This window comes from Silurus aristotelis (genome assembly GCF_946808225.1).
Source record: "Silurus aristotelis genome assembly, chromosome: 21".
Lineage (NCBI taxonomy): Eukaryota > Metazoa > Chordata > Actinopteri > Siluriformes > Siluridae > Silurus > Silurus aristotelis.
The window spans coordinates 6,762,187-6,779,874 of NC_139594.1; the positions used below are offsets into that span (position 1 = coordinate 6,762,187).

A 17,688-nucleotide genomic window follows, 5' to 3' on the forward strand; every position below is an offset into this window, starting at 1 on the left:
ACACAGACAGCTAGCTACCATATTGACAGCTGGAAAAAAAAATATTTCAATTTGTATTTGAATAGACTCCCCAGGCCAGACCTTTCAAAACTCTCTCGCACACTGTGTGTTTGTGGTGTGTGTGTGTGTGTGTGTGTGTGTGTGTGTGTGTGTGTGTGTGTGTGTGTGTGTGTGTGTGTGTGTGTTCGTGTGTGTTCGTGTGTGAGTAAATTTACCTCAGCATTATCTCACATCGAGTGATGGCAGCAGGGTTGGTGCACGGGAATACATGCCTCATGCTCTTTATAAGAGACAGGCCGTAATCACAGTAGAGTTTAAAGCTCTCAGTAAGGAGGCTCTCCTGTACACATCACACAATATCCCCTATTAATGCTAATGTTAGAAATATTGCATTTAGATCATAGTAAGCAGTCTCAAAAGCACTAAAAGTTCAATACACTCTCGGTATATAAGCACGAGGGCCTTCGCAAGCAAGAGCAAGAGTCTTTTTTACCTCCTTGAATGACTATTCCCTACCGTTCCGGATCAATGAGGTGTTGTGAAGACCTACCAGCTCCTTATTCACATCTCCAGCCTCCCATTCGGCCTCTACGGCCCTCAGCAGCCTGAGCAGTAGTGCGTAACACATCCTCTGAGAGAGGTGATGGCTACTGTAGCAGTGCCAGCGACTAAAATACAAAAACAAAAATTGTGAATGTTGAGCTGAATATCAGTTTGCATGTCTACGAATCCATTGAAAATGTATTACTTCCAAAACACAGACCAATTTGCTGTGAATTAACATCACTATGTGGATTATGGAGAGGTGGAATGGAAGAGATTAATAGCATCAAGATTTAATACACACATGACTGCCTGTTGCAGTGGAGTAAGATCGGCCTGAACAGCGTGATGAGAAAGCACGGTCCATGCTGCTGGACACACCTGTCCATTCCAGTTATAGGGTTCTTTCTGAAAAGGTTTCAACAAAATAGCATGCAGTTACTCTTATTTTTATGTTTTTTTTTTTTTTTTCTAAGCAGTGGGTTTATTTGTGAAAGTTGAACACTATAAATACAGAATCCAAACCTGAACTTGCTTGTGCTCATACTCCAGAATTTGGCTTAACATCTTCTGATGAATGATCACATTCGAGACCACCTTGCTCAGAGCAGTGTTCCTCTGTTGGACAAATAAATAAAGCATAAATGTAAATGTATTGATAACTGAAGTCTGATTGCATGCTGTTGTGCTTTAATGATGATGTGTTATTTCAAAAATAAATAAATAAATTGGATTCAAATACATTTAATCCGCCTCGGGTTTGTAAAACTCTGCACACTAGCAAAAACAACCAACAATGCCTAGTCACTAAATAATAAATAAATAATAAATATTCTAATTTTGAATAAAGGTGGTAAAGATCTAATTCAAGACTTAGGAAAAACCAATGGCATTGCTGTCTTAACTTTAGAGTTCTATTTGAACGGTCACTGTAGACTTTTCCACTCGTAAGGGACTTGACATCAAAAATCTAAATGGCTGCTCAGAGCATTAGTAAATATTACTTGTCTTAGATTAACCAACTTGCATACATTCACTTTCACATTCGATTGTTAAATCTATAACCATGCAGATAAATAATATAAAAGAATAATACACATTGCATATAGTGACACAACTGTGACTACTGACCCACTTCTGATGTGTCAAGAATATATTGTATATATTAATTTTCAATATTTCAATAAAAAAAATTTAATTTGTAATATGCCATTGTACAGAAATACAGAACTTTTTTGTCGCATAATTTGAAGCATAATTTTTTTTAAACATTTTATGACATGAATAAATACAATCTTCAAATTGTATAATTTTAAGAGATGTACACACTGGTAACTGGATAATTATCTATTATAAATATAACTATTTATGAGACATGGTCCACTACTAGAACTAGTCATCTAAATGAAATTTAAATATTTTATAACAAAGTTTTGTCATCCTTAAGGTTCATTAATAACAATTTGTTTTTTGTTTAATAATTTTATTTTCTTTATTTCAGCCCCAGGGACCCAATACAGAGTTCTAACTTTCTTCCTTTAGAATAAACTCAATTCTTTCTCATTAAATGATTTATTACCAAACCTCAATGTGCCATTCATGCTGGGTTTTTCAGAAATGGAATAAACAGAGATCTCTACCTGGTTAGTGAAGAGTCTTAAAATGAGGTGACATTCTCCCTGCACTTTAGACGCACTGGACCGTGGCTCTAACTTGAACCACTTATCATAGCCAATAACTGGGATCTCCTGTTGAAAGATATGAAACAATAATTTTGTATGTATTTACTGCATTTTATTGTATTATTTTTGTAATGGGTTTTAATCAGTTTATTTCCTTTCTGACACAATAAAATCTATGCTGAAACAATGATAGTAGAAGGAAAATAAATAAACGAAATAATGGTAAATACATGAATGGATGCATAAAATATAAAATGAGTGAATGAATGAATAATAAATAAACAAACAAATAAATCAAATAATCTTATAAAATAAACTTAAATAATATTAAATATAATCTAATGAACACAATATCCATAAGGAAAGAAGAACCTTAATCTTATATTATGTTCCTTATGTTTTAATCAGTGCTACATTCATGGTCTTTGAAAATGACAGATGGCATCTGCACCGTTATACTCCCTGCAATATATTAGTCTGTTGCATTCGTTTCTTACGCTTAATGGGATGTTCAGACAGCCGAGAAAGTCGTCAGCGTTCTCTTCGCTTACTGAAGCTGATGCTCCATTGGCTCTCACAGATTTGGCAATTTGCTTGAAGTATCTAATCAAAAAATGCCATAATCCATGCAAACATAAGTAAATTGTAGGTAAACATTGTGTTTTCAATTGAGCATTTAAGGTCAGCATGCTGTACCTGCCCATTCCTCTGAACCCACTGATCTCATTTAGCTTACGACACGCTTCAGCCACGGACACGTCGTCGTCATGATCCCTAGTTAAAACAAAAAGCTTATTTAACATTCTGAGCTAACAATCTTCAGTGAGTTTGCACTTTCATTTGCATTGGTTTGAGAAGTGCAGGTGAAACAGTTTTAACAACTATCTTACCATATATCCAGATGCAGAAGATCATTTTGTACATCATCGATGTCACTGTGCGAAGAGAAAACATTCAACGGGCTCAAAAACCTATTCTTGTAAACATGCAATCATCATGTACAGGCAATAATTATACAAGCATCCTCAGCAGCATGTTCAGCATTGTGCATCGCATGCTTTGTTAAGCAGACTAGAGAAGAAAATGCTGGAAAAAGAATCACATCGTTTTACTCACAAAACAAAATGTTCGTTCCACACAGGGTTCAGCGTTTCAGGTTTGACTTCAGTCACTTGGATGTCTCTTGCTGCCAGCACTTCCTTGATGCTGGAACGCTTCTCTAACTTCTCCTTCCTCTTACGGAAGCTGAACTTTCTCTCTTTTTTCTCCTCGGTCTCACGTGGGTTTTGTCCCACAAGAATACCCAGCATGCAATAGGGGTCACTGTAACCTACCGAGTCCCCAAAATAAATTTTCCAGGAACAACAGACAAAACATCATCCTCCAAAACACCATATAAAAAGTTCTTAGTATCTTAGTAAAGGCACCTGCACAGGGATGGACAAATGACTGAGAAGTTATATTCAAACAAATGTATATGCAATGTGTCACAATCATACTATGTTGGCAATGGTATCGAAATGGTAGTGAAAGTAAAAAGTACTTTATGTATATATTTTTTAACATCTTTTTTGTCTGAAAATATAATGCAAGTCATCCTTATTTACCATTAGCTACGATTTTACACTGTCAGTAAACTTAAGTATATGTTAGATGGCACATTTGTTATTTGCACTCAAACTCAGTTACATGTTAAATTAAAAAGCAAAAAACATTTTAGCTCATTACATTTTTATTTAGACTTTTAAGGTACTTGTAACAAATCACAAATGCCTCTTCTTTTATTCAGCTAATATGATGATCTACAACTAAATGCTTTTCATAATTAAATTGGCTCAGTTTAGCATGTAGTTCAAAGTGGTAGTGTGTAAGATTTGGAAGTGGATTTCTGTTAAGAAGGTTGTGAATTCAAATCCAACACCACCAAGCTCCAATTGGTTGGCTTTTGAGCAAGGCCATTAACCTGCAAATGCTCTTAAATAAGACAATTTCCGAAATGCTGTAAAAGTAAACCCAATTAGGCATGTTTTTAAGACAAGGCTTTTGTCACTATTTGTCACCTATTAGATTAATTTACCTCAGGATGCTTTGATAGATGATGGAATGGAGATTATGCATTTTAGAGCAGGAACAGAGAAGAACACTACAGTAAACATTTTACTGAGGTGATACCAAGGATCTGTCTGTATTTATTAACAAAGCATTAGCTTTAGCTACATGCAGTATCATGAGAAGGTTATGGCTGGTAATGACAAGTTACTAAGATTGATAGTTAAAAAAAAAAGAAAAAAGAAAATAAAATGAACGGGATGCTAAACTCAAAGTATTGTATTCTAAACTGAGCTAGTCACATGATGCATTAGCATGCAGCATGCAGCTATATGAAAGAAGAAGAGGCAAAAATCGTTTTTTTGTTTGTTTCTTGGAACTAAGTAAGACCACAAAAAGAGTTCAGATTCATGAATACTCTGTCAAAGTACAAAAATGTCAAACGAATCAAACTCAAGTATAATAATGAAATACAGCTACTCATGTGTTATTTATTCCTGTGCCTATGTTTATTGGAGAATTTTGTGGCATGTTCTATAAATGCCACAGTAATTATAAACGTGCAAAATCAAAGTCACTCACCGTTGGCATCTTTCGCCATGAGATTCTTGCCTTTCATGACAGAGACTCGTAAAGAAAAGCCTGGTCTCTGTAGAAAGAAAGGGTCAGACATGTGGATCACAAAAGATCTGGACGAGTATCTTAAGCTCTCCAAGTTACTGTTAAAGAACCAATGGGGCCAACGAACCAAACAAAGCAAGTGTTTTACCACTCACAGTAAATTTCACTGTGCTTTTACATAAAGCAATACATCATGAGCATTTAAGTGTACTATTTTCTGGCATACTGTGACGAATAAAAAGGCTGACTTCAAATGAGAAGAATGAACATTAACACTTTTCATTAACACAGCCACACGAAAAGTTCACACTTAGTATTTCTTTATGGCAGCCCAACATGATTGTCCACCCTCGTGGCGGTTTCTAATTTGTTTTTTAACACCTTTAGCCACGTGTCACAGTCCACTTTTAGCATCCTGTGGGTTTTATACAATGAAGCCATAGAGACATGGCTGTTTTAAGTGAAGACCTGGGTGGATCCAAGCATCCCACGAAAACAGTTATTCATCTGCAGAGGGAAAATTCTATTGCATGCCTCAAATTCTCTTCTCTGTCTATTGGCCAAGCAAGTAGAGACAGTTTTTTTTTTCCCAGAAGTGGGCATAAATAAAAAAATAATAAAAGATCTCTGACAGGTGTAGAGATGCAGAATTATTTCTTGGTTAGATTCAAAGAGAATGTTTAAAAAATTGTGACAGGGATAAACTTTTACTGTTCCTTTTACTCACTCTGGACAACAAGCCATGGACTTTCCCCTGACTGTCATATGCCACATTCTAACAAAGAATGAATTCTGTAAGCACATATTCAGATACCATCATAACATAAATTACAACTGAGCCCAATTTCTCCATAATGTGCAATATTCAAATCTACACAGTACGGCTGATTCGTATCATAAAATAGAATTAAAAAATATATAATAATAAAATAATAAAATCAAACATAAATTAAATAAAGTTGCATAAAAAATACAAATAAAATGTACAATAAAAATAAAATGTATAATAAAAAAACTTTAAATATATAACTTATAATAAAACATTTAATGTACAATAAAAAGGTAACAAAACAAAAAATATATATAAAAAAAAATTTAAGTAGTTTTTACTATACAAAATGCAAATAGAGATTTCAGACATTTAATTTGCATGCAGCATTTACATATAGAAATGTGCGTTAATAAAAAATCAGTGATTCTGATGCAAGCCAAGAAACAAAGATGTTTGTAACATATGGGATTTCAAAACACTTAGAAATGACAGAGTAAGCCAAAAAAAAAACATGGGGGAAAAAAGCACAATCACTCTTTGAAGCCTACATTTTGCTGATGGAAAAGAAGTACATGACATGGCTGAAAATCTGCAGAGATGCCTAGAGAAGAAAAATTCACCAAATGCCTCACCTTAGACTCTCTCACTCTCTGGAGAATGATTTCGTGCTCCTCTTGGCTCATATCAAATACCTGAGATAAACAGGAAGCATACTGTTATCCAGGGAATAGACATAAATGATTGTTTTAAGGCAGGCATCTGAGATGCTGCTTTGGAACAAATGTAATGAATCTGCATTTGGCCATAAAAAATATTTATTTTAGTTGCTACAATAATGTATACGTGCACGATTCAGGCTTTTTCTTCTATGTTAGGACCCTGAAATGTCAGATAATCAGTCTTACCCATATTGGAGAAACAGATTAAAACAGATATATAGGTTGTTGGGCCAAGTAAAGACTTGGTGTTACAATTCTAGGGTGAATATAATAGTAATGCTGAACACCAATGACAGCAGGAGAAGGTTTTGTTATTTAATCGTGTTTTAGAGCATCGGATACGAATCATGATACCCAAAATGAATCAAAACAGCCAATGAATCATTCCAGTGTACAATAAAGTATGTGTGTATGTAACTCTGTGTGCATATTTGTAAGAATGTGTGTGAGTATAAAACATTAGAAACATGCTACTGAATATTTTTCCATACCAACCACTATGCAGAAATCTAACAGAATATAACTATTTATTTCACATCACATCTGCAAAAGTAAAACTTTTCAGGCACTCACTGAAAATTTGGTGAGTTTTTGTATATTATATATTACAAAAGCCTTGTACTGATGTATTTCAAACTACTGACCTAACCATTCCTTTGAGTTAATATCTAGTCAAATAACAAGTGAATATGTAAAAATATAGAGATACTAAGTCAAAAAATGCTAGATAAAAAATTCTAAATTAAAAGATACCAAGTATTTATAACAAGATATTAAGTTATAAAACAAGATAGTAAGTAAGAATAGCAAGATATTAATTCAAAATAACACAGCGATCAAAATAAAGTAAAAAAAAAGAAAAAAAGAAAAAGAAAAGGTAAATCAATATAATAAGATACTAATCAGAGTAATAAGATTAAAGGTTACAAAAGTTAAAAGATTTTCATTGAAGTACTTTATTTCATTCATTGACTAATACACTACTGAAAATATTTTTTTTTTGCTAAAAACAATTCAAATTATATACTAATATATAGAAAATAGGCTTAAGAGAATTCGTTTAGTATTATGTCTAGGTATTTTGTCTACTCCTTGTCAAAGACCGTATATGAACACTGATTTTTGTAAATAAATAAATATATAAATAAATGGATGATTTCCATCAGTGTGCATGTAGTGATCTGTCTACTTGTGAGAGAGGAAATAAGGCCTCTACCTTCTGTAGGTAGTTAAACAAGTCCTCTTCATTGTTTACATATTCCGGTGATGGTACCCCGACCCGATTAACCACTGTGTAGACCACTTCCTCGTACAATAAATCAAGCTGAAAAAAAAAAAAACAGTCACATTTCATTTTATTTCATTAAGTATTCACAGTGCTTCACTTTTCCCACATTTTGCTATGCCTGTTTCCAAAATGGATTAAATTCATTATTTCCCTCAAAATTCTACAAACAATACCCCATAATGACAACGTGAAAGCAGTGTGTTTAAAATCTTTGCAAATTTATTACAAATTAAAAAAACAAAAAAAAAAATTATATGTATTTACAGCCTTTGCTCAATACTTTGTTGAAGTAACTTTGGCACCAATTACAACCTCAAGTCTTTTTGAGAATAATTCTAAAAGCTTTGCAGAACCTCTCAAGCTCCAACAGTTTGGATGGGGAGCAATAGTGCACAGCCATTTTCGGATCTCTTTAAAGTTGTTCAGTCAGGTTCAAGTCTGGGCTCTGCCTGGGCCACTCAAGGACATTCACAGAGTTGTCCCTAAGCCACTCCTTTGTTATCTTGGCTTTGTGCTTAGTGCTGTTTTCCTGTTGAAAGTTGAACATTTGCCTGAGTCTGAGGTCCAAAGCACTATGGAGCAGGTTTTTGTATATTGCTGCATTCATCTCTTCATCCTGACTATTTTCCCAAATCCGCCCACTGAAAAACAACCCCACTTAGCATGATGCTGCCACCACCATGCTTCACTGTAGGGATGGTATTGGCCAACTGATGAGAGGTGCCTGGTTTCCTCCGGACATGACACTTGGCATTCAGGCTAAAGAGCTTATTCTTTGTTTCTCATGGTCTGAGAGTCCTTCAGGTGCCTTTTTGAAAACACCAGGTGGGCTATCATGTGTCTTTTACTGAGAAGTTGCTTCTGTCTGGTCACTCTACCATACAGGCCTGACTGGCGGACTGCTGAAAGATGGTTGTTCTTCTGGAAGGTTCTCCTCTATTCACAGAGAATCCACACTTCTTCTCCCCCAATCAATCAGTTGGGTGGGGAGCCTGTTCTAGGAAGAGTTCTGGTGGTTCCAAACTTTTTCTATTTATGGATGATGGAGGCCACTGTGCCCATTGGGATCTTTAATGCTGCAAAACATTTTCTGTACCCTTCCCCAAATCTGTGCCTACAATCCTGTCTCGGAGGTCTACAGACAAAGTTAAACTTTTAGGCAACAGTTTGGGGGGTAAAAAAAAACACATGACTGGAAGGTCAGGTATCCCAAAACCTTAGACAAATTTTTGGGAAATCAGTTAATAAATGTACAATTATAACTATTAAACTCCTGGGAATTTCAAGTTTTTGTTTTTTTTTTTTACTTTTGGTTCCACATCACTTGAGCATAGTAGTTACTATGCATGAAGCATAGTAAATGTACAGTACATTGTAATTGTATACATTACATATGTGTGGCTTGTAAACCATCACACAAAGGTTTAAACAAACCCTGCAAACATTTATATCATATGTACACAAAAAAATAAAACATAGTATATATGTATAGTCTTTATAGTTATTCCAGTCTTTTTCAGATGTTGGAAAAAATAACTCACTTCATTCCTAGTGGTTTTCTCAGGAACCAGCAGTTGGTCTGTACACTCAGGTGGCGGTGGACCTGCGATAATCTCCTCCTTATAAAGTGTGACAAAGTACAAAGACAAAAACAATGATGCTGTGATGTATTGAAGGTCTCATGTGTGAAGCCCTGCAAATTTAACTGTTTTATTTTTAAATAAAATGATGGTGCTACAATGTGAGTTTGGAAGTTTCCCTATTCCCATTACTGAACCTTCCAAACTCACATTGTAGCACCATCAGCTACAACACAAATCCAGCAAGTGTCAAAATCACAGTTCAAATTGTAAAATATTTACACTGAGACCATTCTGAATATGAGTATTTACAGGTGCTTGACTTTTTTAAACAAATTTTTTGTGCTGCATGTTTATATTACCCATGTGCAGTGCAGGCCTATGAGGCCCATAATAATCTGGCATGATTATTCTTGTATAAAGCTCTCGGGACAAGAGATCTTCAACTGTGTCTAGACTAAAAGCTTACTCTAGTCTGTATCTTAATGTTCACTCATGAAACAGATTCAATATTTAACCTTAATTACAATATGTATAAAAGGAGGAGACGGCATAAAATGCAAATGAGGTAAGGAATAATTGATGGTTTGTTAAATAATTTGATAAACTATGCACACCCGAGGGTAAAATCCAGGGTGTGTGTGCTATTTTTTTAATAATTTGATGAACTGCAGTCAATTATTCCAGATTTACCAAAGTATACCGTATCTGACCATCTCCTTGCCATAGTCACCACTGGCTTGCTCATTAGGAATAAACTTACAATTATAAGGAATAAACTTATACATTCTTTTATAACCGTTTTATCTGTGTAAAGCTGCTTTGAGACAATGTCTATTGTTAAAAGCTCTATACAAATATAAATGAATTAAATATAATTAGATAAAAGCTTTGAATAATCCTCAGTGGTGTCTAATATGTGGAAATGGAAACTTGTTATGATTATAAAATTATTCACTTCCATTCTCTTAATGGAATAATATATTAAGATATGAAATGTATGGAAGAAAATAGCATTAGAAACAATTCTTCCTATTATTACTAATACTTTGTATTGAGTACAGATACAAAATGCAAAAGTGACCAAACTAGTCACAAAAATATACTTTTTCTTATTTAGATAGTGAATTGGAAGCTCAATTTAATGTCTCCATTAGGTCAGGAAATCAGAATGTGCGTACGCAATGTACTTTTTCATGGTTTCCGTGTGCTATTTTGAGCTTTAGTCGTGATTAATTGTACCTGTGCTCTTGGTTATTTTGCACTCTGACCAAGCAGTCATATTCTTACAGTTGATTTTGAATAGGCTTTTATAATCAATGTCTATAAGATACATTACCTGTCCAAAAGTTTATGAACACCTGATAAAAATACTCATATGCCTGTTAAGATCTTAGGCTTGATTCATTTCCCATGTGTTTACTGTTATAATAACCTCCACTCTTTTGGAAATGTTTTTTACTAGATTTTGGGGCATGGCTGTGTGAGATTTGTGTTTATTCAGCTTCAAGAGAATTAGTGCGATCAGACACTGATGTTGGATGAAGAATTCTGGGGTGTTTGTCAAGTCAAATTAAGAAGCTTTAATTGTCATTTCAACCATATATAGCTGATATAGCTGATATATAGTATACAGTGAAATGAGACGATGAGAACCCTGGTGCTACATAAACACAACATAGAGCTGCATCACACAACATATAGTTACATAACAGAAAACACAGAGCTACATAACAGAACACAGAGCTACATTACAGAACACAGAGCTACATAACCGAACACAGAGCTACATAACAGAACACAGAGCTACACAATAGAATACATAGCTTCATAACAGAACACAGAGCTACATAATAGAACACAGAGCTACATAATAGAACACAGAGCTACACAATAGAATACAGAGCTACATAACAGAACACAGAGCTACACAACAGAATACAGAGCTACATAACAGAACACAGAGCTAAATAATAGAACACAGAGCTACATAACAGAACATAGAGCTACATAACAGAACACAGAGCTACATAATAGAACACAGAGCTACATAACAGAACACAGAGCTACATAACAGAACACAAAGCTACATAATAGAACACAGAGCTACATAACAGAACATAGAGCTACATAACAGAACACAGAGCTACATAACAGAACACAGAGCTACATAACAGAACACAGAGCTAAGGACTAAAGTCAATTGTACTAGGTGCATCGTGTACAACCCAGTGCAAACAGACAATACAAGAGAGTGTGGGACATATACACAAAACACAAAATACGGGCATCCAGCAAACCTACTGTATAATGTGTTATACAGTACAATGCTCATAAAGAGAACTATAAACAAGAGTGTAATTGTAAACATCTAATTTTAATTTAAGACATCTCTGACAATGATCTTTATGCTATTGATTACTCCACAATATTTTTCTATATGTTTAATACTGGATTTGCAAGTTTCACTATATATGTTTAAACTTGTCTCTGATTACAGACTTTTTGGCGTAATTGTGTGTACATACATTATCTTCCTTTTAGCATTTAAGAGCTGGAATAGTAAGAGAAGAGTACCGCATCCTGAACCTCTCAAACAAACAGATTAAATGAGACGTTTGCATCGTTGTGTAGGTGGAGCAAAGGCCACCAAGAGCAGTCTATCATAGCTGAACCCACTTCTATAACCAGATTTTATGATTCTTTCTTCACACTGCTATTTACAGCTCTATGAGCCATCTCTTCACTGAGTTGCCTTGCCTCGCTTTAGTAAGATTTGAAGGGGTGGAAACGATAGGGTCTTGCCAGGTCTCGGGGGTGTGTGCAGTGTCCTGTGGATTCTATACTCACCTCATCTTGAATGGAAGCCAAAAGACTGTCTTGCTTCTGGACAATTTTATTCATTCGCTCAAAGAACTCCCCATTCCCTTTGGCAACCCTGCAACATGTAAATAGACTTGTTTAGTAAAAAAAAAAAAAAGCATCTCACACTTGTAAAGAAGATCTTCGGCTCGGAATGCAATAGGAGATCAGGGCGGCACTTAAAGGTACAAGCAGGCAACCTTTAGCAGAATGTTCCCTGCAGTTGATTTGGGATTGCCAAGTTGTCAGTCATGTACAGCAATAAGGCAAGCCAGAAGCAGGGGATTTAAGTAAGGCCTTGTTTTTCGGTAACCGGAATCCCTGTGGTATTTTAGCATTGACCAAAAAGATCAGATGGAGTTGGGATATAAAACAAACAAGCCTTCCCACCACTAGAACTTTAGTAGTGAGGCTGTTCATTTTATATATCTAGTCTTCTTCTTCTGCTTTACTGGAGAGCCCAAAAGGTTCCCCATCTCTGTTCTAAAGCAGAAACAATTAACAGACAGAGTTTAATCCTGTAGAAACGGATCCCATGAGACTAGAAGATGGACATATTGTAATTCCTGTCACTACTTCTCTAAAAAGGGATTTTTTTCTTGCCTCACGACAGCAAGAACCCAGTGCTTTCCAACTCATTTTATTAGACAACCGATTCACAAGAGAGGGGGCTGATGCATTTCTCCCGTGAAGCGGGATGAACTCGTGGACCCCTGCCACTTGTTAATTTCCCAGCCTCCGTCGTCATGGTGATGATAGCACGTTCATGGCAGGATCAGTGGGCATGGTGGAGAACCTTGGGAATACCCCCACCCAACAGACCAGCTCTCCCAGCTCACTCACCCACCCCCTACCAGTCATCTAATCCCCTTCCCTCCACTCAAACACACACATGCACACACACACACACACACATTCACCCCACAGGCATCCAATCTACTGTGCCCTTCTGACTCTCTGACTCCAAGAGTAAGTGCAGGAATGAACAATTCTCTCCGTTCTTTCACTGTATCTGTCTTGCTCATTATTTACATAGACTGTCCACTGAGGCCTATGATGTTTTATTAATGTCACCACAGCAGGTGTTTGACTTATTTCCCAGTTCAAGCTGGCTGTCTCCTGGATAAGGGAAGGTGGTGATGAAAGAAACAATTTCTATTTAATACTTAGTTAAAACATGGCACTTGGAGATATAAAAAAAACTTTTTCATATCCAACATACCTTTATTTTTGGACTTTGCTAGAAAATCAATTTAAAAAGGTTTGATTTGCGATTTAGTACCTTTTTTTTTTTTTTTGTACGTATCCTTGATGAGTATATTTTCCTGCTATTGCTTGAAGTAAAGCAACAACAACAACAACAAAAAAAAATCAATATTACAATTTGAAATGATGAATAAACTTTATAATCTCTCTTTATTCACCACAGTCTACAATAAAAATTGATCAGAAAACCAGCAACCTTACTTTTATACCTGGCCTTAGATGTATTATACACATCCTTTATACATAACGCTCTTTACAATTTAAACGATCAATATCATTGAGCCAGTGCTCTTGTTTCCTAAAGGAATTAAAAAAAAAAAAAGTAAATTAAACAATAAAAATGTCTTAATGATGGCTGTTTGTTCTTCTGCTGAGCCACATGAATCCCATAGGGTTAAATGTACAAGGCTCTTGCAAGGCTATTAGCTTTATAAACATATAAAAAAGCACAAGGTTAACCAACAGAAGAAAGGGAAAAATACAACTAACAAGGTTTTCTCTGTGAATTTCAGATCTCTCTGTGAGGAATTGAGCAGCAGCACCTTGCTTTTTTAATTATAGATGTTTTGAAATGACATGCACAGACACATAGGAGTAAGCAAAAGACATATCTTTAAAAGAAAGTTTAGACCTGAACAGATTTAGCAAAAAAAATAAAAAAAAAAAAAAAAGAGAAAGAAAAACAAGAAATGCAAAAACAGCTTATACAAAGCTGCTTATACAAATTTTTTTCAAAGTCTTCTCTATTTGATGACCCCTATTATGTTCATTTCAAAACCAGAATAATGTATAATTAATTTTTTTTCCCTTTCAAAGAAGTCTACTGTAGATGCCACCCAAGTCCCCACATTAACATAATAAGCCATTTAAATGTAAAGGAGACTGTGTGTGTGTGTGTGTGTGTGTGTGTGTGTGTGTGTGTGTGTGTGTGTGTGTGTGTGTGTGTGTGTTCCATTTTTTATTTCCTTGCATTAAGCCTCCAGCCTACATGGGCAATTAAACATTTCTAAGTTACATATGTTTATTTGCCTTTTTTTAATGAACTTATTTTAAATATTAAACACTTTAAGGCACTGGAATAATTGAATTAAGGAATGTTTAGAATTAAATTCTTGCTGAATGGGGAGAAATTTGATTGGGGAGATTTATTCCAATTGCAAATGAAAGCACTATAGGCAGACCACATATTTACTGTTTGTTTTACTGAATATGTCAATCTTCCAAGTGCACATGCTCTTAATAATGTACTCATTTACGCTCAGAGTGAGCACTTAATGTTTAACTGTAACTAATTACAGTTAAACAAAAATGTAGCCTTCCATAATTTACTGTTCTTCTATGTATATACTGTTTGTTATATTAACAAAAGTTTATGGACACCTGATATAATATTTGTATCCTGATTTTTGGACATCCAATTCCACATTTGATACCCATTTGCTATTATAATAAAGTCCACTATTCTAGAAAGGAGTTCCACTACCACATTTTGAAGTGTGTTTGTGGAGATTATTGCTCATTTATTTACAATGGTGTTAGTAAAGTCAGGTAATGACAGTGACAAACCATGTACTTGAGTAGTAGATAAACACTAGGTAAAATATTACTCCAGCAAAAATAAAAGCTCCATTTAAAATTTCATTTGAGTTAAAGTACAAAAGTATTTGCTCAATCACTCAATTATAACTCAAATATCCAAAGCACTGTGATTTATTATGGCTATAATGTTCCTATTATCATTTTTGTCACAAGACTCGTTCTTAATCAAATCAGTTTATGTAAAAAAAAAATCTATTACTCTTAGCACACCAATGTATTAATAGAATGATAATATTACTCAAAAACTGATTGATAGCTATTAAAAAAAAAATCATAAGCTCCAAAACCTTCTTTTTAACTACTTAAAAAAAATGTGTAAACAAGGCCATGGGTGTTGTGGAAAGTTCGAGTCAGGAGTTACTTCCATCATTTATTTCTCTCAAAATGTTCTGCTTGCTGTTGAACTGATGCTAAACTGTATGTTGGATATAAGTAGATACCACAAATAGGTAATCAAAACAGTTTGAAAACAGAGCACGTGCTCGACTCTAATTCGTGGCTTGCTGTGTGTTTGACCAGTAAAGTTTTTATCCACTCAAAAATAAAAAGTGACTGATTTCACAAAATGTATTTGGGTAAAAAGTAGGATATTGGACTTTAAAATGTAGTGAAGTTAAAGTAAAAGTCTTCCCAGTGGAAATATTTCAGTAAAGTACAAATATGTGAAAAATGTACTTAAGTACAGTAGTAAATTACATTTACTTTGTTATTGTCCACCACTGGGAACTGATGTAGAGTGAGGAGACTTGGGGGTGCACTCAGCATTCCAATGCACCCCAAATGTGTTTATAGGGTTTAGCAGGCCACTCAAGATCTTCCACTCCAACTCATGTAAAACATATGTTTGTGGAACTGTTTTTGTGCACAGTGGTCACATATGTCATGCCCCTGCATTGGTTTTGGTCTATTAGTTAATGTGAAGGGAAAATATTCTGCCACACCAATTGTGTGCCTCCAACTTTGTAGTAACAGTTTGACAAAGAACCCAAAAAAAAAAAAAAGCGAGTGTTTTAGTACTTTTGTCCATATAGTTATAGAATCTCCTTAAAATAACTTTCTGATACTTGTGTTTTTGTTATTCAATAAACCTCCAGTGCATATCCACTTCACATTCACACACATAATGTCTTTTGACTTTGTAGCTATAAAGATGAACTGACCTAAATACTATGCATTTACAAACATAAACAAAGATATGTTTACACAACTAAATAGAAAATTAGGATTAAAAAATAACTTTTTTTTGCCAACACTAGTGCTAGTATGCAAAGTGATTATTGGCTAATACAACTTCCTCTTAGTAAGTTGCCTTCAGCTCCTCAAGGTTACAAGACATTTGACTGACTCTCAATTTTAAATCCTTCTTAAAATTGTCAATGGGATTAAAAAAGATCACATTTCCTTCTTCTTCTTCTTCTTTCGGCTGCTCCCATTAGGGGTCGCCACAGCGGATCATCCGTCTCCATACCACCCTGTCCTCTACATCTGCCTCTTTCACACCAACTACCTGCATGTCTTCCCTCACCACATCCATGAACCTCCTCCTTGGCCTTCCTCTTTTCCTCCTACCTGGTGGCTCCATCTTCAGCATTTTTCTACCAATATAATTCATGTTCCTTCTCTGCACATCCAAGCCCCTGTCTGACCTCTTCCCTGAACCTCACACTACACTCTTCCTCCTTCAGTTTCCACCATCTTATTCTTCTTTCAAACCTAACTTTCCTCCTCTTCTTCTTCGCCTCCAAAACCATCCTACAGACCACCATCCGATGCTGTCTAGCTACACTGTCCCCCGCCAACACCTTACAGTCTCCAATCTCCTTCAGGTTGCATCTCCTACACAGAACATAATCCACCTGTGTGCACTTTCCTCCACTCTTATACGTCACCCTATGATCCTCCTTCTTCTTAAAATACGTGTTCACCACTGCCATTTCCATCCTTTTTGCAAAATCTACCACCATCTGCCCTTCCACATTCCTCTCCTTAAAACCATACCTACCCATCACCTCCTCATCACCTCTGTTCCCTTCACCTACATGCCCATTAAAGTCTGCCCCAATCACCAATCGTTCTTTCCTAGGTACACCATCTACCACTTCATATAATTCACTCCAGAATCTTTCCTTCTCCTCCATCTCACAGCCAACTTGTGGAGCATAGGCACTGATGACATTTATCATCATTCCTTCAACCTCCACCTTCACGATCATCACCCTATCAGAAACTCTCTTCACCTCCACTACACTCTTACTGTACACTTCCTTCAGAATCACCCCTACACCATTTCTCTTTCCATCCACACCATGATAAAACAGTTTAAATCCACCTCCAATGTTCCTGGCCTTACTCCCTTTCCACTTGGTCTCCTGAACACACAGCATATCTACCTTTCTCCTCTCCATCATATCAGCTATCTCTCTCCCTTTACCCGTCATAGTACCAACATTTAAAGTACCAACCCGAACCTCTACTCTCCTACACTGCTCCTTTTCCTGCCGTCTCTGTAGACGTCTTCCTCCTCTCCTTCTCCTCCTTCGGCCAAGAATCACATTTCCTTCTATGATGTGTAATTATGTGCTGTTTTCACGGATGTAGGCCTGAAGCTCCCACCACCATGTTTCACCATGTTCTTGGGATTATATAATCCTGTCTGCTACTGTTTAAAGATTTTTTCCTACATGCTTTTAGATTTGCATGTTGTTTT

At 35.7% G+C, this 17,688-nt stretch overlaps 1 protein-coding gene across 1 annotated transcript in view; it reads right to left on the reverse strand.

Moving 5' to 3' along the window:
* baiap3 (BAI1 associated protein 3) overlaps positions 1-17,688 on the reverse strand; it is a 48,100-nt gene that overhangs the window by 12,101 nt on the left and 18,311 nt on the right. The window contains exons 3-16 of the mRNA XM_083524355.1: positions 12,105-12,192; positions 9,216-9,293; positions 7,603-7,710; positions 6,300-6,359; positions 4,857-4,923; positions 3,342-3,555; positions 3,116-3,160; positions 2,922-2,999; positions 2,723-2,828; positions 2,184-2,291; positions 1,069-1,161; positions 848-951; positions 551-668; positions 216-340 (exon numbers count right to left, since the gene is read on the reverse strand). Coding sequence (XP_083380481.1) covers positions 216-340; positions 551-668; positions 848-951; positions 1,069-1,161; positions 2,184-2,291; positions 2,723-2,828; positions 2,922-2,999; positions 3,116-3,160; positions 3,342-3,555; positions 4,857-4,923; positions 6,300-6,359; positions 7,603-7,710; positions 9,216-9,293; positions 12,105-12,192 — 1,392 coding nt within the window. The remainder of the gene's footprint in view (positions 1-215; positions 341-550; positions 669-847; positions 952-1,068; positions 1,162-2,183; positions 2,292-2,722; positions 2,829-2,921; positions 3,000-3,115; positions 3,161-3,341; positions 3,556-4,856; positions 4,924-6,299; positions 6,360-7,602; positions 7,711-9,215; positions 9,294-12,104; positions 12,193-17,688) is intronic.